Raw genomic sequence first — 27,149 nt, 5'->3', positions numbered from 1 at the left:
AATCAATTCATTAATTAGTTAAATTTGACTGTATGTGTGAATATATATATATATATATATCTTATTTGGTTTGTAGAAAATACATTCATTTTTATAAAAAGTTTACTGCCACTCTTACTTTATAGATAGATATTACTGTATATTCAAATTACTTCCCTTGCAGTAGAACTTGAATTTTAGCTTTACCTTGCAGCACTGAAACTAGTTGAAATATGTATAGCATTTTTAATTACAAACATCCTGTAAAAAACATCAAATATAATTTTATTTTACTTTGCAAATGTTGCTCAATGAAGATTTTGTGAGTTTTTTCTTGTCTCCAGCCATCAATTCCGTTAATCAGTGAAAGGAAAACAACTACTTATCAGCTAAACAATTATCCTGTTTTCTCTCCCTTGCAGTCACCATTTAAAATGACAGACAAAAATGACGTATTAGTGTCCCGTCCGTCCCCAGTGTGAGGAGGCTCATAGCAACTGGATACCACATTTATTTGGGTATATTTAATGAAAGTAATAATTTTGTGAAACTGCAAGGTGTCGGAATTCTAGATAAATGCATGTGTTGTCAATAATTGAAAAATATACAGAATACAATGGAAATGCCAGAGTTCTTTTAATTCACAGTGCTTGGTTTGAGAGCAACAATGCGCTACAAAATACTGAATGCAGTGGATGATAAAAAAAAAATTCAGACAATCAAAACGGAATGAAGAAAGAGAATAGTCTTCTATTATTAAAAACAATACTATACTGTATAAATATAACACTTTATAGAGCAGTGCATGGCAGTAGTACTCAATGTCCTGATTATCCAGTATCATAAAGTCTTTGACACATTCACTCCTGCTGCATTTCCCTTTTTTCTACCAGTCGCAGTGCAATTCTCTGCAGATCTTTTTCTACAGCTGGGTGGTCCTCCAGGTCATCATGTAATGATCTTGCTATTTCCAACTTTCTGTAGTCTTCTCGCTTCACAAGGCCGCGTACTCTTTGCAAACATATTTCCTTTAGGCTGTAAACTAAATATGATGGGAAAAAACACAGTAAACAATTATAATATTAGGAGTGATTTAGGGGTTACTACAGTCATTATGTTTCAAAAATATCATCCTCTTTGATAAAACCCCTGTGTGCGTCCAGGTGTCTTATGTGTGGGTCTCTTCTGGTGAAGTGCGCATGCGCGGGGCCACACGGCACGTGTTCAGTCTCTTCCTGTGCATTCGCTGTGTGCGCACGAGAGACAGACAGACAGACAGACACGCAGGCCCGCATGGGTGACAGACAGACAGACACACACGCAGGCAGGCAGGCCTGCGCGAGAGACAGTCACGCACGCACGCACGCACGCCGGCCAGCGCGAGAGACTCACACACACAGAGAGAGGCCCGCATAGGGGACAGACATGCACGCGCACACACGCACGCAGGCAGGCCGGCCAGCGCGAGAGACTCACACACACACACACACAGAGACAGAGAGAGAGGCCCGCATGGGGGACAGACATGCACGCGCACACACGCACGCAGGCAGGCCCCCGACAGAGACAGACAAGCTCGCGCGCACACACACGCAGGTCCGCCACAGAGACAGGCGCACGCGTGCATTGTTGCAATGTTACGTTTCTTGGTTGTTTATTAGATTACGGATTTTTCAAATGTTCATTTTTTTCCCCTGTGTTTAAAACTCATTAAAAAAAGGTGTTTTTAGCGAGCGGGTCATAAGGTTGTAGCGCGAACTCTTGCAGTGTTAGTTTTCTCCGTTGTTCAAGGTTTTCTTAGTGTTATTCAATGTTTTTACATTTAGTTTACTATTACTATGTGCATTCAATGGTATTATTAACTATATTTGTGCTTAAAATCTTAAAATATATATATATAATATTTACATACGGTTCATATGATCTGGAACGGATTAATTGTATTTACATACAATCCTATGGGGGAAATTACTTCGGTTCCACTGTATTACTGTCTGACAAAATTACAGGCATTTTACGAAAATACAAACCAGTATTACTGAGAGAGAAAATTAAAGGCACACAATACAGTGACGCATATTACAGCCACATACAAGGTCCCTTGCCATTTAATATAAACTGTTCCTACTAATGTTTATGCACTACTGTTCTAGCGCCTGTTATTGTAACAGGCTTAATGTCTAGTACTAAATATTTAAAGAAATATGTGTCAAAACAACTGCCCCATGCTTCTAATGGGTACTTTTTTTTAGGTGGTTACTGTATGGTGCGGTATGGTGTCATTGGAATTTAACGGGTGTTCCAGGCAATTCACAACACAGAGAAGCCAAACCTGTTCTCACCGTGATAATATCTCGCACTGCCACCTGCTGGATTCCTCCAGATTTACGTAAAGTACGCGCGCAAGTATAAACAGTAAAACGCTTGCGTAGCAGGAGCGTCCACTGCAGCATGCGTTGTGTGAAGTATAAACCCGGCCTGATGGTACCAATTTTCCTATTGTTTTGTTTTTTGGTACCATGGCACGTAGAAGAGCGACTCCTTTTTACTATAGTCCAGGTGTAAAATAACATCCATCCATTTTCTTAACCCACTCATCACGGGGAAGCCAGAGCCTATCCCAGGCAGGCATTAGGTAGGAAAAACACCTGGACAGGGTGCCAGTCCATCCCAGGGTGAACACACACACACACACACACGCACACACATCAGGGGTGAGTTTATCAATTTCCAACCTGCTTAACATGGCTGTCTTTGGACTGCGGGAGGAAACACAAGTGGAAATGGGGAGAACATGCAAACTCCACTGACAGAGCACCCAGAACACAGACCTAACTAACTTTCTTAAATCTCTGAATCCATTTCAGAGTTGTCAGAATTCAAGACTATCCTGGCCGTAGTGAGTGCAAAGCAAGAAACATTTCAAAACGGGGTGCCAGTCCATTGCAGGGCCTCTTCACGCATACAGAGGGTCAATTTAGAATCACCAATTAACCAAAATGTCTCAAGGGACGTGGGAATTAGACCTGTGCAGACAGAGAGAAACATGCAGACTACACACAGACAATGACTGAGCATGGGATGCCAACCCAGGAAACTGCACCTGTGATGTGGCAGTGCTTGTCTGACAACAGATGTGTCAAATACAAATTACCGGTGTTGGGTGCACTTAAAGCACGCACAGAGATCGAGTAAGTTCACATATACTGGTTATACCTGGAAGAGTGATGAAGACCAGTGATTCCCTAGGTGCTGCATGATGTGATATGTTAGGTATGAACATCTCTCTTCCATTCACTTGCAGACACGTGTCTGTTTCTGCATCTCTGAACATCCAAGGATGACCTAAAGTGAAAGGAAACAGAAAAAATACAATGTTAGAATATTTCCTTAATGCTGAATGAAAATCTGTTCTAATGTGTTTTTACTTTCCGCCCCCCAAACCCACCAAAGTGTAGACACAAAGGCCCTGATGCAAAATTTGGAAAATACGTGTATTATAGTGAAGAAATTGTTGCTTGGCTAAACAAAGTATAACCTATTTTGAACCTAGAAATGCATGTGAGGGCGGCACGGTGGCGCAGTGGTAGCGCTGCTGCCTCGCAGTTAGGAGACCTGGGTTCACTTCCCGGGTCCTCCCTGCATGGGGTTTGCATGTTCTTCCCATGTCTGCATGGGTTTCCTCCGGGCACTCCGGTTTCCTCCCGCCGTCCAAAGACATGCAGGTTAGGTGGATTGGCGATTCTAAATTGGCCCTAGTTTGTGTGTGTCCTGCGGTGGGTTGGCACCCTGCCCGGGATTGGATTCCTGACTTGTGCCCTGTGTTGGCTGGGATTGGCTCCAGCAGACCCCCGTGACCCTGTGTTTGGATTCAGCGGGTTGGAAAATGGATGGATGGATGGAAATGCATGTGAGTAATCACTTTAAGACAAAGTTAAAATGGGTAGTCAGTTCACGGTTTAGAACATGACGGACAGTTCTGTCAAACGAATAGTGTATGTTATGTGGCTAATTTTATGAGAACCATTAGCTGAATTAACAAGTCACCAAATATGCTTATTTGGTTTTTGCCAATCATAGTTCCCTTCATTCTGAATATACGTAATAAGTGGCATCACAAATTGAATTAAACAAATGTATAATTTAAGGACCATAACAGCTGGGATCTATTCTGGGAGTAGCAAATGCAAAGTAAAAGATATTCTATAATAGCATATAAAGTGAAAAATACATACAAAAAAAATAAAAAGGGATAGAGTAACACAAATTAGTAGATCAAGTGTTATTGGGCAAACAGGTTAACTATTTAGAAAGACTACGATTAATAATTTTGTAAAGGATAAGAGTGACTTTTATATTGTACATCCATCCATCCATTATCCAACTCGCTATATCCTAGCACAGGGTCACGGGGGTCTGCTGGAGCCACAGGGTGCAAGGCAGGAACAAATCCTCAGGCAGGGCGCCACGCCAGTCCACCGCAGAGCACTCACACACACACACCCTGCACACACTAGGGATAATTTAGGATCGCCTATGCACCTAACCTGCATGTTTTTGGACTGTGGGAGGAAACCCACGCGGACACGGGGAGAACATGCAAACTCCACGCAGGGAGGACCCGGGAAGTGAACCCAGGTGTCCTTACTGCGAGGCAGCAGCGCTACCCACTGCGCCACTATGCTGCCCCATATTGTACATAAGTCTATAAAATAAAAAACAAGAAAAAAGCAGAGAGGCAAATCAGGATGTCGAGTTGATCAAACGGGTTCGTTTCAGCACAATTTTGAAAATAAACTGGTGCCAGTTGCCGCACTTACGCGACTACCAAGGCAGAATGAAAAGGAGAAATCTGAATTTGAAGCACACTGCCTGGCCAATATACACTCACCGGCCACTTTATTAGGTACACCTGTCCAACTGCTTGTTCAGCCAATCACATGGAAGCAACTCAATGCATTTCAACATGTAGACATTGTCAAGACGATCTGCTGTAGTTCAAGCTGAGCATCAGAATGGGGAAGAAAGGTGATTTAAGTGACTTTAAGCGTGACATGGTTGTTGGTGCCAGATGGGCTGCTGTGAGTATTTCGCAAACTGCTGATCTGCTGGGATTTTCACACACAATCATCTCTAGGGTTTACAGAGAATGGTCTGAAAAAGGGCTGGGCAAAAATGCCTTGTTGATATCAGATGTCAGAGGTCAGAGGAGAATGGCCAGACTGGTTTGACCTGATAGAAAGGCAACAGTAACTCAAATAAGCACTTGTTACAACTGAGGTATGCAGAAGAGCAGCTCTGAACACACAACATGATAAACCTAGAAGCAGGTGGGCTACAGCAGCAGGAGACCACACCGGGTGACACTCCTGTCAGCTAAGATTAGGTAACTAAGGCTACAGTTTGCAAGGGCTCACCAAAACTGGACAATATAAGATTGGAAACACATTGGCTGGTCTGATGAGGCTCGATTTCTGCTGTGACATTCGGAATAGTAGGGTTAACAACGTGAAAGCCTTCATCCATCATGCCTTGTATCAACGTTTCAGGTTGGGCATGGTGGTGTAATGGTGTGGAAGATATTTTCTTGGCAAACTTTGGACCCTTTTGTGCCAATTGATCCTCGTTTAAATGCCACAGATTACCAGCGTATTGTTGCTGACCATGTCCATCCCTTTATGACTGCAGTGCACCTAACTTCTGATAGCGACTTCTAGCAGGATAATACACCAAGTAACAAAGCTCATATCATCTCAAACTGGTTTCTTGAACATGACAATAAGTTAACTGTACACAAATGGCTTCCACAGTCCCCAGATTTCAATCCCAATGAGCACCTTTTTGATGTGGTTGAATGGGAGAGTCGCATCATGGATGTGCAGCCAAGAAATCTACAACAACTATGTGATGCTGTCATGTCAATAGGGACCAAACTCCATGAGGAATGTTTCCAGCACCTTGCTGTATCTGTGCAACGAAGAATTACAGCAGTTCTGAAGGCATAAAAAAGAGTTCAACCTGGTACTAGCAAAGTGGCTGGTGAGTGTATGTGGACACAGCTCGGAATGACTGTGTTCAGGTGTTTCATTGTTAACAGGTTCATCAAGCCATGCAACCTGCAATGACAAACACTGGCAATAGAATGGAGTCATACTGATCAGCAAGGTGAGCTAGCTGGGTTCAAATTCTTGCCGGCTGACTGTCCGTGTGACGTGCTCTCCTCAAGTTAACGTGGATTCTATCCACAGCACTACAAAGTTCCCATAATCTGTATATCAACACCAAGTGGGTGTGTGGAACTAGAAGCTAACACCATTATTTATATCAATACCCAATATAGGTCAACCCGAGCGTCGGGACCAACCGTGGACTCTTTGCAAAGAGATCGCAACTAAAATTATTCACTATAAAATAAAGCAACTTTCTGAGTCACACTTACAACGTCATATTTTCATACTGTTTTATACTGTTTGATCGCTGCGCTCTAGAATCTAGCTCAAGTAACACGGCACCAGCTACCGTTTCATGGCGTTTCAAAGGTAAAGTCAGACTTTCTCGCTTACCTAAGTATGTCGTCATCCGCCTCCCGGTTCCGGGTTGCAAGTCTCTGAACGGCTGCGGCTCCCCATTAAAATTGATCCATACTGGTCGGACCACCCGAAGTGTTCGGTTACAAAAGACAACGTTACATGAGATACGACTGTTATAAGATTTAATTACTGGAGGAGGGCGGCGTGCAGGAACAGGATGCTGCATCTCAAGCATCGCTAAGACCGTACGAGGTAGTGCGGTCTTGACCCGTCCAGGAAAACAGCTAGGAAGCTATCTTTTATAAAAGAAACAAATTCTCCTCAACTGTATCGGCTTCCTTCTCTTTCTTAACAGCAGACGTGTTTACATTATCAAAAGGGCGTTGAGACAGAAGAGCGTGTAAAGGAAGTCCCGCCCCCAAAGCGTTCCTTCCCACCAATCAAATATAAGAACTGTGTGTTACGACATCGAGGAGGCGGTGTAGCCCAGCAAGAGCGGAAGAGAAATTGAGTTTGGCGCATGCTCTGAATCTCTTCTAGCCCGTGGCCTCATGTATTTGTGACACTGTTGTAAGCCACGAGACAGGAGGAAGAGCTGAATGGCTGTGTTTTCGGGGTCGTGTCGACTGGTGTGTGATATCTGTAAGTCATGCGGTCGACGTGATCTGTTGCATTGTATTATATAGGTGGCTGTACGTGTAGGTCGGGAGCTGTGTGATTCTCAAAAGTAAAATAAGCTTTTAATTTGCCCGGTTTCGATGTTATCTTAAGGCTGTCTGAACTGAGGTATTGGCGCTTTAAACATTGAGGTCTTATATTAAAGAATTACATATTTTTCAGGCTCGTTGCAGAATTTTGCTGGCCAAAAAAAACTACTTGGGACAAATTTCAAGTTACTTAAAAATCGCCCGGCTGTGAGATTTAATTTTTGTCAATGCGTGGATTCTTCTACGGTTATTTGAATCGCTTAACGACTTCAATGGTGATGCTCATGTAGCAAGCAAATTATTTCAAAAAGTAATTTATATCCCGTCTCATTATATATAGTTGACATGTCAGACGTACTTCTTGCACTTGCTGCCCTGTTCAGATTAAAATGAATCCTAAGATCCACCTTTTGGAGTGATGTATGCATTAATCCTATCAAATATTTTAGGTGTTCCTTATCGACATACGGCCAGTAAATCGAAATGTGGCACTAGAATTGCTCGATCAAATCCATTTTTGAGAGATGAAGGTCACATATGTCATTTTATAAAAGACTGTTTTAAAGTACAAAAAGTAACCTCATGATAGTTTTTCCCCATAAAGTCCTGTGAACGCGTTTTCAGGATGGAATGACCAGCAGAAGTCATAGTCTCGCCCCACATTCCAATTTAACGTCTGTCCATCTGAGAGATGTTCTGGTGGCGAATCATCTCTCCATGTTGAAGCCATTTATACAACACCTTTCTCTGCTAGACAATAGAAAATCCTTCTAGCCTAATGTGTATACATTCCTGGCTCATCAGAAGGAGTAAGAAGAGAAGGAAAAACTACTGCTTGACAGTAAAAAGTGTTTAGGAATGAGTTGATTTTGGTTTGTTTCCATCTCAATTAACATTAAGAACGAGAACAACAGCCATTTTTCACCTCAACATCATCATCTTCTTCTTCCGGGTGCTCCCGTTAGGGGTTGCCACAGCGGATCATCTTCTTCCATATCTTCTGTCCTCTGCATCTTGTTCTGTTACACCCATCACCTGCATATCCTCTCTCACCACCTCCATAAACCTTCGTTTGGGCCTTCCTCTTTTCTTCTTCTCTGGCAGCTCTGTCCTTAGCACCCTTCTCCCAATTTACCCAGCATTTCTCCTCTGCACATGTCCAAACCAACTCAATCTCGCCTCTCTGACTTTGTCTCCCATTCTGTCCAACTTGAGCTGACCCTCTAATGTACTCATTTCTAATCCTATCCATCCTCGTCACACCCAGTGCAAATCTTAGCATCTTTAACTCTGCTACCTCCAGCTCTGTCTCCTGCTTTCTGGTCAGTGCCACCGTCTCCAACCCATATAACATAGCTGGTCTCGCTATCGTCCTGTAGACCTTCCCTTCCCCTCTTGCTGATACCCGTCTGTCACAAATCACTCCTGACACTCTTCTCCACCCATTTCACCCTGCCTGCACTCTCTTCTTCACCTCTCTTTCACAATCCCCATTACTCTATACTGCTGATCCCAAGTATTTAAACTCATCCACCTTCGCCAGCTCTACTCCCTGCATCCTCACCATTCCACTGACCTCCCTCTCATTTACACACATGTATTCTGTCTTGTTCCTACTGACCTTCATTCCTCTCCTCTCCCCTCATATCTCCACCTCTCCAGGGTCTCCTCAACCTGCTCCCTACTATCGCTACAGATCACAATGTCCTCAGCAAACATCATAGTCCACGGGGACTCCTGTCTAAATCTCGTCTGCCAACCTGTCCATCACCATTGCAAATAAGAAAGGCCTCAGAGCCTATCCCTGATGTAATTCCACCTCCAACTTGAATGCATCTGTCGCTCCTACCGCAGACCTCACCACGGTCACACTTCCCTCGTACATATCCTGTACAACTCTTACATACTTCTCTGCCACTCCCGACTTCCTCATACAATACCACCAACTTCTCCGAGGCACCCTGTCATATGCTTTCTCCAGGTCCACAAAGACGCAATGCAACTCCTTCTGGCCTTCTCTAAACTTCTCCATCAACATCCTCAGAGCAAACATTGCATCTGTGGTGCTCTTTTTTTGGCATGAAACCATACTGCTGCTCACTAATCATCACCTCACTTCTTAACCTAGCTTCCACTACTCTTTCCCATAACTTCATGCTGTGGCTCATCAATTTTATTCCCCTGTAGTTACTGCAGTCCTGCACATCCCCTTATTCTTAAATATCGGCACCAGTACACTTCTTCTCCACTCCTCAGGCATCCTCTCACTTTCCAAGATTCCATTAAACAATCTGGTTAAAACTCCACTGCCATCTCTCCTAAACACCTCCATGCTTCCACAGGTATGTCATCTGGACCAACGGCCTTTCCATTTTCATCCTCTTCATAGCTGTCCTTACTTCCTCCTTGCTAATCCATTGCACTTCCTGATTCACTATCTCCACATCATCCAACCTCTCTCTCTCTCTCGTTCTCTTCATTCATCAGCCTCTCAAAGTACTCTTTCCATCTGCTCAACACACTCTCCTCACTTGTGAGTACATTTCCATCTTTATCCTTTATCACCTTAACCTGCTGCACATCTTTCCCAGCTCGGTCCCTCTCTCTAGCCCAGGTCCTTTTCTCCTCCTTAGTGTCCAACCTCTCATACAACTCATCACGCCTTTTCTTTAGCCTTCACCACCTCTCTCTTCACCTTGCCTTATCTCCTTGTACTCTTGTCTACTTTCTGCATCTCTCTGACTATCCCACTTCTTCTTTGCCATCCTCTTCCTCTGTATACTCTCCTGTATTTCCTCATTCCACCACCAGGTTTCCTTTTCCTCCTTCCTCTTTCCAGATGTCACACCAAGCACCCTTCTTGCTGTCACCCTTACTACATCTGCTGTAGTTTCCCAGCTGTCTGGTAACTCTTCACTGCCACCCAGTGCCTGTCTCACCTCCTCCCTAAACTCAACCTTGCAGTCTTCCTTTTCAACTTCCACCATTTGATCCTTGGCTCTGCCCTCACTCTCTTCCTCTTCTTGATCTCCAACGTCATCCTACAGACCACCATCCTATGCTGCTTAACTACACTTTCCCCTGCCACCACTTTGCAGTCTTCAATCTCCTTCAGATCAACTCTTCTGCATAGGATGTAATCTACCTGTGTGCATCTTCCTCCACTCTTGTACGTAACCCTATGTTCCTCCCTCTTCTTAAAATACGTATTCACCACAGCCATGTCCATCCTTTTGGCAAAATCCACTATCCTCTGACCTTCTTCATTCCTCTCCTTGACACCATACCTACCCATCACCTCCTCATCTCCACTGTTCCCTTCACCAACATGCCCATTGAAATCGCTCCAATCACCACTTTCTGTCCCTTGGGTACACTGTTCATCACTTCATCCAACTCACTCCAAAAATCTTCTTTCTCACCCATTGCACACCCAACTTGCGGTGCATATGCACTAACAACATTCATCATCACACCTCCAATTTCCAGCTTCATAATCATTACTCTGTCTGACACTCTTTTCACCTCCAAAACACTCTTGACATACTGTTCCTTCAGAATAACTCCTACTCCATTTCTCCTCCCATCCACACCATGATAGAACAATTTGAATCCACCTCCAATCCACCTGGCCTTCTCCCCTTCCATTTAGTCTCTTGCACGCACAATATATCAACCTTCCTTCTCTCCATCATATCTGCTAACTCTCTCCCCTTACCAGTCATACTTCCAACATTCAAAGTTCCTACCCTCAGTTCCACTCTCTTTACTTTCCTCCTCTCCTTCTGCCTCCGGACACGTCTCCCCCTCTTCTTCTCCTTCTTCTTCTTCTTCTTCGGCCAACAGTTGCCCAATTTCTGCCAGCACCCTGTTTTCTAACAGTACTGGTGGCAGTCGTTGTTAACCCGGGGCTCGACCGATCCGGTATGGAAATTTGTATTGTTGTCCGCATATTGATTTGGCAAAATTTCACACTAGATGTGCTTCCTGACGTAACCCTCCCTATTTATCTGGGCTTGGGACCGGCATGAAGAAACACACGGGTTTGTGCATCCCCTGTGTCTGGGTTATTTTTCACCTCAACATATACTTCATATATACCACTCTTAACATCGGCCAGTTCTGATGCAATGAACCTCATCAGAACTGGCCGATGTTAAGAGTGGTGTTCCACAGGGGTCAGTGATAGGGCCGCTGCTATTTTTAATAAATATAAATGATTTGGATAGGAATATAAGTAACAAGCTGGTTAAGTTTGCAGATGATACCAAGATAGGAGGATTAGCAGATAATTTGGAATCTGTTATATCACTACAGAAGGACTTGGATAGCATAGAGGCTTGGGCAGATTTGTGGCAAATGAAATTTAATGTCAGTAAATGTAAAGTATTACACATAGGAAGTAAAAATATTAGGTTTGAATACACAATGGGCGGTCGGAAAATCGAGAGTACACCTTATAAGAAGGATTTAGGAGTCATAGTGGACTCCAAGCTATCAACTTCCCAACAGTGTTCAGAAGCCATTAAGAAGGCTAACAGAATGTTAGGTTATATAGCGCCTTGATGTGTGGAGTACAAGTCCAAGGAGGTTATGCTCAGCCTTAATAATGCACTGGTGAGGCCTCATCTGGAGTACTGTGTGCAGTTTTGGTCTCCAGGCTACAAAAAGGACATAGCAGCACTAGAAAAGGTCCAGAGAAGAGCGACTAGGCTGATTCCAGGTCTACAGGGGATGAATTATGAGGAAAGATTAAAAGAGCTGAGCCTTTACAGTTTAAGCAAAAGAAGATTAAGAGGTGACGTGATTGAAGTGGTTAAAATTATGAAGGGAATTAGTCCAGTGGATCGAGACTTGTATTTTAAAATGAGCTCATCAAGAACACGGGGACACAGTTGGAAACTTGTTAAGGGTAAATTTCGCACAAACATTAGGAAGTTTTTCTTTACACAAAGAACGATAGACACTTGGAATAAGCTACCAAGTAGTGTGGTAGACAGTAAGACGTTAGGGACTTTCAAAACTCGACTTGATGATTTCTTGGAGGAAATAAGTGGATAGGACTGGCGAGCTTTGTTGGGCTGAATGGCCTGTTCTCGTCTAGATTGTTCTAATGTTCTAATGTTCTAATATAATATTCTGAGGTTGAAAAATACATGTGCCATATAACAAACTGTAACTTATTCTTAATATATTGATTTTTCACTAAATCCAGTATCTCATAGTAATGGTTTGCGGTAGAGAAATTCCAATTTCAGCAGATTTAAATCAATAAAAGACACCAATTCTTTTTGCGCAGGAGGATTTCGGTGCAGGCCAGTGTTATACGCATATAGATGTGCACAGAATACAGTCCAATTCTTATTATGAAAGAACTCTACCCTGAAGATAGAGTGGCAGTGTAAAGTGGATTACGATGCCATGATAATGAAGGAAATGAAATAGTCTCCAGGTCGGCATGATGGCACATTGGAAGGGCTGCTGCCTCACAGTAAAGTGAGCAGAGTTTGCGTCGTTCACGTCTCGGGTCCTGCCTGTGTGGAGTTTGCATGTTCTCTCTGTGTCTCTGTGGGTTTCCTCCCACCATTTAATTAGGGTAAGGATGAATTGGCCCCAGTGTGTCTTTGGTGTGTGTGTGTTCTCCCTGTGATAGTATGGCCCCCTTTCCAGGGTTTGTTGTTGCTTTACACTCAATGCTAGCTGGGATACGCTCAAGCACCCCCCTACAACCCTAGTCTGGATTAAGCAGGCTAGAAAATTACATGGCATGACGTAGTCTCCATTGTAATGTCTGATTTTAATACCGCTCAATATGCCTTTCACTAGGGCATGACCTGTGGAGAAGTGACTGCATTTCATCTGTAATCTACCGCTGCACAAATATAAATTAGTATCTGTGAAGCTGACAACACCTGACTTCTGATTTGACTTGGGAAGACAGCAGCTCACATTTGTAAGACGTTATCCTGACACTTTTTGAATAGCTAATCTGCAAGATGACCTAGCTTGTCGTAGATTTCAATACACCATCTTCTCAATCTTTATAGGTCGGTTTGTTCATATCAGTTTCACTACATCTTACATGTTGGGTGGTGGTGGTGACATTTTGTGTATTTAACCCAGAGGTTACCTAATATTGTTTACACAAATGCTGAACTGACAAATTAATGAAAATTCTATTTTGTGCTCACCTAATAAACAAGGTTAAAGTGTCCTGGGATACCTGAAGAAGTATTTGCTCACACATGCATGTCAGCCAACGGTTTACTGGCAAATTCCCAGAATGATCTGCATTGGTAAAATGTAGCTAACGAGTGTTAAGGTTTCAACCAATAATTTTTTTGCTGATATTGGATCAAAACGGCTCAGTGTTAAGTCAACAAGCGTCTTGGGGCTCGTTTATACTTCACGCTCAGAACGTGTACGCGCCCGCGTCATGGCTGCCATGCGTTCCCAGCGTTAATTTGATGCGTCCTCTGAGCATGTCCACAGAAATTAACGCGACGCGTGCGCGAGTTGCAGTACCAGCAAAAAGTAGGGGGGCGCAGTGTGCCAAAAGTTGGAATGTGACATCAGAGTCTCCGTTTGCTGTCTACATGTGACAGAAAGCCACTTTGCGGATCCTACGAGATCGGTGTGCGCGCTTCGATGTTTGATGAATGGTTCGATGTGGTGAAGCAAAATGACGACATACAAATACATTTGTGGTGCTTTTATATTCAAGAGTCGCATATTCCCAATCGTAATGACACGATACATTATAGTCCTCACATAAAGTCTTCTGTGCCGTCTTTTTTCTATGGTTTCCTCCGTTCCTGACAGCAGCGGCAAACACCAATGGATCGCCATACTGAGTACATTAAATGTATGACATTCCAACTCTCTGCAAATTTAGAATCTTTAGATTTATACTTGTTATCACTTTCATGATGAAATGCATTAAAGTATGCATGTTACATTTTACAGATAAATGGGTAATTTCATTTAAATAATGAATACTGTTAATAATTACACACATGGGGGTTACACGGTAGCATTGCTGTCTCGAAGGGAGTCACGTCACTGATATTCCCTGCCTGGAGTTTACACGTTTTCCTGCTGGGTTTCCTCAGTGAGCTCCGGTTTCCTTCCGAAGATATTCAGATTTGGTGACACTAAAATGACGCCAGTGTATGTGTGTGCTTGTAGTCACCTTGCGATGAATTGATGTCCCATCCAGGGATTGTTTCTGCCTCATGCCCAGTGCTAGCTGAAATGGACACATCCCTGGATTGATGGATGTAATCATTAAACATCCTTTTCAGAGATATTGCGGTAAGGTGTCATTGGAATTTAACGGGTGTTCCAGGCAATTCAGAACACAGAGAAGCCGAACCTGTTCTCACCGTGATGATATCTCGCACTGCCACCTGGTGGATTCCTCCTGATTTACGTAAAGTACATGTGCAAGTATAAACAGTACAACGCTTGTGTAGCAGGAGCGTCCGCTGCAGCGTGCGTTGCGTTGCGTGAAGTATAACTCCAGCCTTAGGAGTCTGAAAGTTGCAAAATAAGTTGTCAGAAACGTTTGTTTTATATTAGTTTATATTGCCTGTCCTCTGTCGATTTACAGTATTTTAAAGGTATATTAATCGATTCTGTCACTAACAGTCTTAAACACTATTACAACAACATTTATTTCTATAGCACATTTTAATACAAGCGATGTAGCTCAAAGTGCTTTACATGATGAAGAAAATAAATAAGAAAATAGAATTAGGGAACACTAATTAACATAGGTGTGCTGGCGCCCTGCCTGGGATTTTTTCTTCCTTCCTTGCGCCCTGTGTTGGTTGGGATTGGCTTCAGCAGACCCCCTAGACCAGCGATGGCGAACCATTTAGAAACCAAGTGCCCAAACTGCAATCCAAAACCCACTTATTTATCGCAAAGTGCCAACATGGCAATTTAACCTGAATACCACCTAAAACTGAACACCAGCATAACCAAGGAGCTGGTGGTGGATTTTAGGAGGACAAGGCCCCTCATGGACCCTGTGATCATCAGAGGTGACTGTGTGCAGAGGGTACAGACCTATAAATACCTGGGAGTGCAGCTGGATGATAAATTGGACTGGACTGCCAATACTGATGCTCTGTCTGTCTATCTATCTACTGAGCTTTTAATTTAGAAAAGCCACTCATACATTAACATCTTTTGTCTTAAAAGAAAAACATAATAGCGGAGCTTTCAATGATACAAACAACTTTTTGTTGAAAGGTAAAAGTTTGCATTCGGTATGCTTTTGAACAATTAATGTGCTTTTTGCTGTTGTATGCATGCTGATAATTTGTCTAACCTTGGCTCATACTTTGTAAGCTTGAGAGCAACACATGCAGCACTCAGGTCATCTGTTAGTCTGTTTCTGGTGTCAGATTTGATTTAATTCAAAGCTGAAACCATGCTGCGCACAAGCATAAGATGATCCAAACAAAGTAAGGAAAGCAATCTCAAGTGCCTTCATTGACTTAAGATTATTTGGCAGAGAATTCCACACTTTAAGGATTTCATTTTCATAACTAACTGTGCTGTCCTTTGTCATCCCTTCGATCCTCTCAAGTGTTTCACGCAGGTCTTCCCTATTAAGCTCCGCCCCCAAAGCTTCTATTATATATTACGGGGTCGTGGATCAGGTGTGGCGATTAACAACTCCCGGCAATAATTACAGATGCGGATGACTCCTCACCTGTTCGCTTAAGCAAGGACTGCCCGCATCACAAAGCTCCCGGAAACCGCTCCGGCCTCTCTACCATAACCCCCTTTAAGCCGCAAGTGCGGCAATTATCTGTTAAAACTGGCCTTTTCGATTTTGAGCTGTGGACCCGCTATACCACATCCCCTCCAACCCCACCATGGGAATCACACACTGAAAAGGTTGCAGTCCGTGCCGCACCCTCAAGCAGCATGTGTGCCGCCCGCCTTACCCCAGACAGGAGAGGAAGGAAGCGCTCCCATTGGGCTGCTGGGCAGAGGGGTGGGTGATGTGAGAAAAGTCCTCCGGCGTGAAGAGGGGGAGCAGCCCGGCCCCGCATTCCTCTGGTTTTATAGTAACGAACTCTGTGCTCGGGCGAAGGCGCGCGTGCCCACTGAGAGGGCTCTGAGTGCCCCCTTTGGCACGCGTGCCATAGGTTCGCCACCACTGCCCTAGACCCTGCAGTTAGGATATAGTGGGTTGGATAATGGATGATTAATATAGAATAAAAGTAAGGTCCGATGGCCAGGGAGGACAGAAGAAACAAAAGGAACTCCAGACAGCTGGAGACCACCCAGCCCCCTCTAGGCATTCTACCTAACATTAATGACCTCACAATCAGTCCCCATGGTATTCAGGATTCTCATGGAAGAACTTGATGATGACGGTCACGTGGACTTCTGGCCTTTAATCCATCAATGTAAGGGACACCACGGTGCTTTGATCAGGTGGTGGTGGCGCAGATCGCCACCACAGAAAAATGGAAAAAGAACAACAGAGAAAGTAAGGGTTAGTACGGATTATGGAGCCCCCATGAATGATCATGATAATTAATTGAATGTACAGAGCATCAGCATCAAACTAAAATGAAGCTCTGAGAAAGCCATGTTAAAGTAATGTGTGCTGTATTTTATTTTTTTTTTCTTCCCAGATGTTTAGACGGGCATTTTTGAGCTCGGGTGTTGTAAGTAGAGTGTGCCTCTTGTGGAGAACGAGGAGCCTTTTCACGATGCAGTTGAAGAACAAAGAATTTCAGGCACTATTTACCGATGGCCTGAAGAGAATAGCAGGTAAAAGGACCACCTAGAAAATGTTTTATTATCAAAACTAATCCTGAATATTTCATGTCAATATCTAATTGGTTACACCTCGAAAGTGCACCGTTTGCTTCTGGCTTGATACCATTAAAAACGTGCTGAATACCACTGTTCATCTGGGTATTAGACTACAGACAGAAGTAATCCAACTTGGCATTATTGTTCATTGTCAGCCTGTAACTGCTAAAGTTATATCTGCTAACAGAAAAAAAAATTAATTACTCCAGTTGTCAAGACCAGCAAAGAACAGAAGCTAAATCTGACTCATGTCACTGAATCAGGTCAGGGTCCCCCCCCATCTACTACTTAAAGTCAAGCATGCTGGTCTAAGGCATCACACATGCATATCAAGTCTTTGGGCTCCAATTGTACTTGGTTGTCTTGTGAAAGCTGTTTTTGAACTATGTTGTTTGTCTCAAATATGGCCATCCTTTGGTCCTCTCTTGGAAGGTGACACGCTGTTATCCCAATATGTCCTTGCTTCTTCAGCCAGGCCTGAAAGTGTACTTGATTGACATGAAAACTCAACACTCTTTTATCTTTTCATAGGTGATTATCTTCACTTTCCCTGTGCGTGCCAAATAGGATAAATAAAGCAGTTCTTTCTGCAATGGACCCTTATGTCTTTACAATTGATTGATTAATTAATTTATTTTTTACTGTTTAGAGTTGTTCAAGGAGAACAATTTTGAATTACGAATTGCTGGTGGTGCTGTGAGAGATCTCTTAAATGGAAAACAACCCCAGGATGTGGATTTTGCTACAACGGCTACACCTGACCAAATGAAAAACTTGTTCCAAGCAGCTGGTATTCGTATGATCAACAATAAAGGGGAAAAGCATGGAACGATCACCGCGAGGGTGAGTTGTGGTCATTGTAATACTTTCATATGTTTTGTGACTGTATGCTGCTCATTGATTTGTTTAATTTATTTTTGTATAAGCGCTCTTCACGGAGTGCAGGCTCAGAATGCTGTATAACAAGTTCATGGCTAAATGCAATTACAACTCCTACTGTACAAATTATTAATGACTAGCTGTCCCCCACAGCTCTGCCCCCGCATAGTAGCGAAACAGGACAAAGTTTAAAAACAATAAATTAATTAAATTATTTATTTGTATTGAAAAGAATTTATATTGATAGCTTTCATATCCGAGGGGCTCTTGATATACAATATTTTTGGTTTTGCTATCAGGGGCGAGAATGTAGCTGTAATCTCTTCGGCAAAAAAATGTAAAAAGTTGGCAAGGCATCTCTGGCCAAGCAGAAGGTAGGTACACTCAAACGTTGCCACTGTATGTGATCGTGTTCAGCTCTGACGGGAGACCGTCTTCCGTGTAGGGAGAACAGCATGTGATCGTGATATCTCTGCCAGTGAGCAGGTACCCTCTAAAACACACATAGCTCTGATCTGTCTTCTGGAAAAACGTTACTCCTTAACAATCTCTAGATGATAGCGACTGCTGAACAAACAGGTATCGCTAGCTAAGCAGAGGCAAGGTATCCTCCAACACTTGGCGAGAGGTAGAGTGATTCGAATGGAGGCTGCCCCCACCCGGCTCCCTACTCCTGAGCTTCTGCCTTCCCCTTCTCTTGGCCCACAGCCTCTCTCTCGGATTCGTGTGAATAAGTTGGTACCACAAGTGAACTCTGATACTTAGCATGATGAGAGAGGTCACAAAATCAACCGGAATGTTGAAGCAAATTATAGAAAAAAACCCGATCTAAATCTGTAAAGTAGTTCTCTCGTGAAAAGCATATATATATATATATATAACACTCACTCTTTAGCATCCCTATAAGTTAATATAAATAGTATAAAAGTTTTTTTGGGGTTTGGAAACTTTTACCTGTAATAAATTTCTTATGATTGCAACACACTTATTTCCTCCAACTCTTGATTTGTTCTTTTCAAGTGTTTTTCCAAAACGCAGTTACAGTAGTTTGGCGAACTTCAGTTCTCTTTTTATTAAGTTGAATTCATACCCTTATGGCTTAAATGGGAGTTTTTTTGGGTTTTTTTAGAACATTAAATGTAATTTACATTTATTTGGCCTTTTATTTAAACACACATTTAGACAAATGCAGCTGTTTGTGGTCTGAAAGTGTTGTTGGATTTGCAGTCGTAAATGTAAGTGCACATTAACAGTCACAAATTCATTAAAGAGGGAGATCTAAAAGATTAATGACTGTTTAAATAAAGAGTCTAAACATATGGACTTCACATAAGCCTATTTATTTTCTCGTTAGTGGTAATATTTCATGAACCAAAGTAGTCAGTTTATGTCTCTAGGCACAGCTGTAAATGATAGTAAGTGTGCTGTTCCTCTCCACGAATCAAGCCTGCTCTTTTAGATTCTTTACCCTTTGAAAAAGTATTCTTAAGATGGCCTTTATTTTACCATTAACTACATTTTGTAAAGTATTTTTTTGCATTTGTTCAGTTATTGTTAGAAGTGGGCATGGAAAAGCTCAACAAATTTGTAATAGCACTAGCTTATAAAGCACTAGGAAAGACGTCCAGTGGTTCACTTTGACAGCTTATTGGCTACACTGCAGTTTGCAGTTTGCTTGACTCTCACAATTTTAAGCTGAGTTAACATGCTATATATGGTGGTCCAGATCTAATTATGCAGATCCAGATTGTCTGGATGACTTTAATTTATGTGGGGACGATTCCAGTTCGGCGCAAAGACGATTCTTCATGTCGTCAGTTCGCACACTTCTCGATGGTCCGGGATTTTCCGGGTGATTTTCTATGCAATAAACTTAATAAGTTATAGCGTAATGACAATTGCATAATTAGATCTGGACCACCCTACATGTTGATTACTTCTCAGAGAAGAAAAGCAGGTCAGATATTTATTTAAATGTGTTTGTTACATTTGCCAAATGAATGTTGAATTTGATTTTGAGCAGTTCATTTAAAGGCAGATAGCAATTTCTTGCCTAAAAACTTGCTTTGAAGAATCTTCAGTATCAACTTCCAGTAATTTCTGCACAATCTGATTAATGTCCCTCTTATGTTGAAGCTTCATGAACAGAATTTTGAAGTGACGACTTTACGAATTGATGTGCTAACTGATGGCAGGCATGCGGAGGTGGAGTTCACAACTGATTGGGAAAAAGATGCTGAGCGCCGAGACCTTACCATCAACTCAATGTTTTTGGGTATGCTTTGAATTTCGTCAATGTCTTTTTAGTGCTAGTCCACTGCAGTAAATACATAAAAAAATATTTGCCTCTTTGAGTAAGAGGTTTAGTGTTTGGGAGTGTTGAACTGCAGAGCAATAATTGAAACACAGTAGAATACTGAATATTCAACCTAACCAGCACCAATTGTTAGTCAGATAAATGGAAATAACTAACTGTAATGAGTATTATTGAAACAACAGGTCTGAAATGTGTACCAATAAAGCTTATTGTTACTTACATGTAAATGTACTTTAAATATGCCTCTATATTTTGGTAGTATGGTCATAAATAAACGTTTTAGACATTTACAGGTACTTGCTAACAATGTGAAATGTATTTGAATTTGTAATGTTACATTTTGTTGCATATCCATTCATAGGGTTGGATGGCACGTTATATGATTACTATGATGGGTATGAAGACCTTAAAAATCGAAAGGTTAGATTTGTTGGGAATGCAGCCCAGCGGATTCAGGAAGATTATTTAAGAATTCTTAGGTATTTCAGGTAAGTGCTATTGTACAGTATGTACCCAGACAGAGTGACAGTTTCATATGACAACATCACATCACCGTTCAGATGCTTTCTCATGAAATGTTTTCTGTGCCTTTCAGAAAAGAGCCTATCAATGAAAATCTCCTTACATTCATCTGAAAATCCCACAATACATACATTTAGTAAGAGTTTCGTTCAGAGTCCGGTCAACTGTATAAAAATAATCAAAAGTATTAAGAAAAGCATCACCAGAGAAAGTAACAAGAGCCAGCAATTTATAATTACAAAGTACACTTCCACTTGTAGTCTCAGCCACACTGCAAAAGTTGTTTGAGAATGGTTTGAGGAATGTGATGAAGTATTTAAGTCGTTGTCCTGGCCTGTAAATTCCCAAGCTCTCGATCCAACTGAGCATCTGTGGGGTATGTTGGAACAACACAACCAATTCATGATGTCTTCACATTGCAGTTTACAAGATGGAGACGATGTGCTGCTAATGTCCTGGCTCTAGATACCACAGGACACGTTCAAAAGTCTAGCAGTCCATGTCGTGGCAGGTGGTCATAATGTCTTAGGTCAGAGGTAGGCAAAGTCGATCCTGGAGAGCCACAGTGGCTGCAGGTTTTTGTTCCAACCCAGTTATTTAATGAGAAGTCACTTATTGCTGATGAAGCACTTGCTGCTCAAGTGACATTTTCTGCTTCATTATAGTGGTCTCTCTTGTTAAGGTTCCCCACCCTTAATTGCTTATTTCAGTCTTAAACAGCCGCATTCACTGTTTTAATGGCTTCTTATTAGCAATAAGATGCAAATGGCAATGGATCATTTATGGTTTGAAGCCTAAAACAGATTAATCTAAAACATTTTACTCTTAAGTGTTTGATTAAACCAAATAGTGCATGATGAATCCACACAGGTGTATATGGAGAACTGCTGGCTCCATTGTCATTTGTATCTTATTGCTAATGAAAAGTCATTAAAACTACTGAATGCAGCTGTTTAATACTAAAATAAGCAATTAAGGGTGGGGAACCTTAACATGCAAAACCACTAAAATGAAGCAGAAAAATGTCACTTGAGCAATAAGTGCTTAAATAGCAACAATTGACATCTCATTAAGAAACTGGGTTGGAACAAAAACCTGCAGCCACTGTGGCTCTCCAGGATCGCCTTTGCCTACCTCTGTCTTAGGTCATCCATAAGTATATACTGTACATTTATTATTAGTAGTTATGTTCCTCGGAGTCTTCATTTTAATAAAGAACAGCCACCTGTTCCCTTAATATTGACTTGTAACACTTTGGAATGACAAGATGGACTTTATTCAACAAGAGCTATAACTCCCAGTAGTGTGACGGTGCTAAACGAATTTGAATGCAAGCAACTTTGCTGTAAGCTCTGATCTCAGAGCAGCATGTTAGGAATAAAACTTTATCCATAAAGATTTTAAATGCTGGAGTTCATTAAGGTTCCAACCCAGTCTACAGACCACATACTATACGTTAATGGCACAACCATATTAGAGCTCATAAAAGTGAATGATAAGACCTCAGTGCCAGAGGAAGGTAGCAACCGTGAACAACTCTGCCCTGAATATGACCTGGAGAGATAAGAAGCTATTGAATACTCAACTCAAATAGTTCCACGTGCTGGTAAGCGTTATTGAAACGAGGACCCAAACTTTTCGCCGCTTCCCATTTATTATTAAATAAAAGTTTTATTATTATTACACCTAAATATATACACTTGGGCAAAAACAGTAAAGGTATAAAAGCAACTCCCCTTTCCAAGACACCTGGAGTAATGCAGAATACGTTTACATACAGGGTGGTCCAGATCTAATTATGCAGATCCAGATCGTCTGGATGACTTGGATTTATGCGGGGACGATTCTAGTTCGGCGCAAAGACGATTCTTCATGTCGTCAGTTCGCACACTTCTCGATGGTCTGGGATTTTTCAGGTGATTTTCTATGTAATAAACTTATAGCATAATGAAAATTGCATAATTCTGGACCACCCTATATTAATCACTGACTACTGTATATGGGTAGTAACTACATCAGCCAGAAAAGCTATCAATAAAGTTGTGACGTCTACAGGAACGATAGTGTCTATCCTGGAGTCCTTTGAATAGCTCTGTTCTACATGAGGTGATAATGCCGTGTCGCAGGATTCCACCCACTGAAGCTGTAAACCGTTCTCGGCACCACTGTCAGCTACTGCAGCATTAAAGTCCACTCCACTGAATTCAGAAGCTCCCCCCAGACAGGACTCGTCTTGAATTGCTAGAGCCCCAGAATCAACTGATTATTATATTTTACCACTCATTGCCAGTTTTTCCAGCACGCTATTTATTGAAGTCCTCTTCAGTTTTCTACTTTATGTTGGTTTAGTACATTTTAAGATCCCAGTATTTATGTTTTAGCTGAGAAAGGAAACATAAAGATGTGTGCTAGTTACACATGGCAAATAAAATGTTAACCTAAACACGGTTAACTTTGCATGAATTGATTTTAATTCTTTTTCCTCTCTGTCTTTTTTATAACAGCTGTTCCTTCATGCAGAACTAGCTGTATTAACCGTGTAAGACAAGTTGAGGTCTAAGTAGTCAACATAGACCTCAGTGTTAACATTTGCAGTGCACCATGCAATACTTCTGTCTCTGTTATATGCCATTTGGTGTGGGATTTGTAAAAGCATCGTTAATGTCTGTGATGCACCATCTGTTGGAATCACACATTTATAGCATTTTATTACCACATATGTTTGTTATAGGCCATCTTTTGGACTGACAGAGACATAGCAACCAGATGGACACACAGACAGACACACAGACGCTTATTTTATTAAAGTGGATTAGTTTACACCCAATAAAATTGTCAGAAACGTACAAAAGAAGTTTGTCTAAAAAATGTAAAGCCTTTACATTTTCTGTGCTATTAATGGAGTGCTTTTCTGTCCCCTCTATATGCAGGTTTTATGGGAGAGTAGCTAAAGAACCAGAGAATCATGAACCAGAGACGCTAAAAGCAATCAAAGACAATGCAAAGGGACTTGGTGCTATTTCAGGAGAGAGGATATGGGTGGAACTGAAGAAGATTCTGACTGGAAGTCATGCTGCTCACCTTGTCACCCTCATGTACGATCTTAATGTGGCATCATATATAGGTAAAGAGCTCTTCTTCTGTTTTGAAATCTAGTAACTTCAGACTCTTTGACTTTATAGCCTAAAGAAATTCATACGTTGACGTTGTTTAGGAATTCAGCATGGAAAGAAAGCATGAAAATTACCAAAGAGATGATCAGTCAACCTTTTCTCAATTGTGATTTCAGGACGTTTTCTAGTTTGCCTCCTTGGTTTACATTTGGTGGCCTTGGGGGATAGGACTCGTTTGGTGGAGTGTGTTCAAGGACAGAGAACATCAGGGCATGATGGTGTTGTATGTTACTGCTACATTCTTTAAAAAGTGCTTTGGGCATGTACAAATGTTGACTGTGGCAAACTGAAGAGTGAAGGAGTGCACAACTAGTTAAATTACCTATTAGTGCGTCTTTGTGTAATACACTGTACTAGTGCTGGGCGATATGGAAAAATCATATATCACGATATGGATTATTTTATATCACAATAACGATATATATCACGATATACCACCCACAATAAAGTACATTTCCAGTTATTCTCTGAAAAGTTTGACAAAAATATCATTGCATACTTTTTTTTGCAACTTTATTTTGAAGTGACATTTAACTGAACTGTTTCTTTGCGAAAAAGTTAATTTTTATTCTTGATTATCACTTATATAAAGGGTAGAGTATGCATTGCATAGCGACAAGACATTATCATTCATTTGTCATAGCCTATTTAATGCAATATTTTCTTTAGTAATTGATAAAATTAGGTTAGAAACGATAGAAACGATAGAAGAGAAATAGGACGATAGAAAAGTGTCTATCGTCCCCACGATATATATCGTCATATTGCCCAGCACCACACTGTACAGTGGAACCTCGGGTCACAACAGTAATTCGTTCCAAAACTCTGGTCACAACCTGATTTGGTTGTGACCCGAAGTAATTTCCCCCATAGGATTGTATGTAAATACAATTAATCTGTTCCGGACTGTACGAGCTGTATGTAAATATATATTTTTTTAAAGATTTTTAAGCACAAAAATAGTTAATTATACCATTGAATGCACAGTGTAATAGTAAACTAAATGTAAAAACTTTGAATAACACTGAGAAAACCTTGAACAGAGAAAACTAACATTGCAAGAGTTCACGCTACAGCCTTATGAACTGTAAAAACTATAAATTTTATTTATATAGACTAAGGGGCTTCACTCACCAGCCACTTAGCGTCTCTGCCACTCGTGTACTTGGATTTCACCAAACAACAAATCTTTTAATTCTCTTGGAAACGCCTCTTCATTGGGAAGAAACACTACTTTTCCCTGATGGCAACACGAATGAGACGATCTACAAGTCTCAGACTTAAAGTTTAAATCCGAACAATACATTCGATCTCTTTTCGCTGTTCCGTTATTTCACCGTGTAATAATTTCTGTTTGTTTGCGCTGATGTGATCTTTGCTATCATTTTTTGAGACTTTTGAATTTTCGTACTTCCATTATCTCTAACCTGGTCTGCATGGGTATCGCGCCAACGTTTTTGAATTCTTCATGACATTCCACTTTGTCATCTACTCTTTGTCTTTTATTTCCGGCCCCAGAGTGGTTAAATCTCTTGGCACAAAAGTCTCGTCTCGCGGTACGTGAAAGTGTCTCTTTGAAAAAGACGTGTCTCGTCTCGTCCCAGAAATTTTTTTTTATTATAATAGAGAGACAAGGAGCAATTAAAAAATATTGCCATTTAAGACTAAAATAAGCAATTATGGCTGGAGAGCTCTTAATGAGTGAGGCAACTAAAATGAACCATAAAAGGGTTGCATTAGCAATAAGTGACTTCTAAATAAGAAACTGAGTTTTAACTAAAATTTGTAGCCATTATGATCCTCAAGGACTGACTTTATAAACCCCGGTGTTTTGTATGCTTTGTTTAAGAATAAGCTATTAAACTTTATTTTAATTAAGTGTATTCTTTCATTTTTTCAGTGTATTCTAGGATATTTTTTCTTTTTAAACAGGCACTTAGGTTGTCTGGTAGATAGACACACAGAACTTTATTCGTCCCCAGGGGGACAAATGGCTTGAGAAGCCAGGGTTTAGATATTTAGTTTTAAGTGTGTACATTCAGCACCATCTTGTCATTCCTGTGTTGCAGGCTTGCCCATCAACGGAAATTTAGAAGAACTGAAACGCGTGTGGATGAACGCACAGCACTTGTCTGCAAAGCCTGTGACGATCCTCTCTGCTCTGTTTCGAGGACAGGACGATGTGAACACGTTAGATCTTAGACTAAAGATTTCTAAAGAGGAGAAGAACCTGGGCTTGTTCCTGGTGAAATACCGACGAGACTTGGTGAAGGACACAAACGAGACCGACTGCCTGAAACCCTACAGAGATTTTGTGATCGATGTAAGTAGGAAACCGTACAACATTCCCGTGTTTGTTTTTATTCGGACAGCAAAAGCTTTGGGTCACATTTGTGTTTTGTTCTTCAATGTCAGTCCAGGGAACCAGACTCCTTGATCAGAGTCTGTGAGCTCCTCAGGTATCAAGGCGAAGAGCAGCTGTTGGCGCAGATGGAGACCTGGTCCATTCCTCGCTTTCCAGTCAGTGGTCATGACCTCAGGAAAATTGGAATAGTGTCTGGGAAGGAGATTGGAACAATCCTTCAGACACTCAGGGATCTGTGGAAGAAGAGCAGCTACTCGATGGACAAGGAAGAGCTTCTCAGTCTCGTAAAAAGAGATTAGGAAACGTTAAAAAAAATTGAGTTAAATATGGACGTGAAAAGGCGGCCCGGTGGATGCCGGCTGTGGCCACGTGTTGAGTTTCAACAGTTGCCAGCCCTCGCAGTACAGTGAAGCACTGAGACGCAGTGGAGGAGCATTGTAAATTGTGTAAAGAAATATAAATATGTGAATGAAGGTAAAATTCACGTAAGGGCTCAGCTGACCCCCCTCAACCCGCTATATCCCTCCCATGTAATGTATATTCAGCATGGTTTTCTGACCAGACATCATTAAAAACACAAAATGATCCTCTTCACCCATTTTTGCTGAAGTGCAGGTGAGTCGAATGTTTCTTTCATTTCTTAACCTACTGAAAATGCCAGAATGCGTCTCTCGGATTTTACGTGAGCCTTGAATTGTGAAGTCTTTTATCGGGTTTGCTTTATATGGCATAGCATTGACAATTTTTTTTTTCAGTTCCTCTCTGAATTCATCCTTGCAGCTCACGGATGACGCTTTAGATTTGGCCACCTTAATTTCCCAAGCAGTGTAC

The 27,149-nt window shown here is 41.6% G+C and overlaps 2 protein-coding genes across 2 annotated transcripts; one reads left to right on the top strand and one right to left on the bottom strand.

Annotated features, from left to right (window-relative positions):
- Positions 1-591: 591 nt before the first annotated feature.
- vhl (von Hippel-Lindau tumor suppressor) lies at positions 592-6,887 on the bottom strand. The gene is made up of 3 exons (XM_039771006.1): positions 6,543-6,887; positions 3,196-3,324; positions 592-1,021 (listed from the first exon to the last, which is right to left on the bottom strand). The coding sequence occupies exons 1-3, from the start codon at positions 6,742-6,744 to the stop codon at positions 840-842; spliced, it is 513 nt and encodes a 170-aa protein (XP_039626940.1). The 5' UTR covers positions 6,745-6,887; the 3' UTR covers positions 592-839.
- A 167-nt stretch (positions 6,888-7,054) lies between these two features.
- trnt1 (tRNA nucleotidyl transferase, CCA-adding, 1) lies at positions 7,055-26,927 on the top strand. The gene is made up of 8 exons (XM_039771005.1): positions 7,055-7,151; positions 16,879-17,017; positions 17,712-17,905; positions 20,078-20,216; positions 20,620-20,746; positions 23,711-23,904; positions 26,023-26,276; positions 26,369-26,927. Exons 2-8 carry the CDS (start codon positions 16,879-16,881, stop codon positions 26,615-26,617), a joined length of 1,296 nt encoding a protein of 431 aa, XP_039626939.1. The 5' UTR covers positions 7,055-7,151; the 3' UTR covers positions 26,618-26,927.
- The last annotated feature ends 222 nt before the right edge of the window (positions 26,928-27,149 follow it).

This window comes from Polypterus senegalus, chromosome 12 (assembly GCF_016835505.1).
Source record: "Polypterus senegalus isolate Bchr_013 chromosome 12, ASM1683550v1, whole genome shotgun sequence".
Lineage (NCBI taxonomy): Eukaryota > Metazoa > Chordata > Cladistia > Polypteriformes > Polypteridae > Polypterus > Polypterus senegalus.
The sequence above is the reverse complement of the archived record's forward strand: the minus strand, read 5'-3'. Positions and strand labels throughout refer to the sequence as shown.

Bases quoted from the DNA above. Each gene is read 5' to 3' on its own strand.
- vhl (XM_039771006.1), bottom strand. From the start codon at position 6,744: ATGCTTGAGATGCAGCATCCTGTTCCTGCACGCCGCCCTCCTCCAGTA. The intron at 3,325-6,542 runs GTAAGCGAGAAA...CTTTCACTTTAG, and splicing joins GCGGATGACGACATACTTAG to GTCATCCTTGGATGTTCAGA. The intron at 1,022-3,195 runs GTATAACCAGTA...CATCATATTTAG, and splicing joins GGTCTTCATCACTCTTCCAG to TTTACAGCCTAAAGGAAATA.
- trnt1 (XM_039771005.1), top strand. From the start codon at position 16,879: ATGTTTAGACGGGCATTTTTGAGCTCGGGTGTTGTAAGTAGAGTGTGC. The intron at 20,747-23,710 runs GTAAGTGCTATT...CTCTATATGCAG, and splicing joins AGAATTCTTAGGTATTTCAG to GTTTTATGGGAGAGTAGCTA. The intron at 26,277-26,368 runs GTAAGTAGGAAA...CTTCAATGTCAG, and splicing joins ACAGAGATTTTGTGATCGAT to TCCAGGGAACCAGACTCCTT.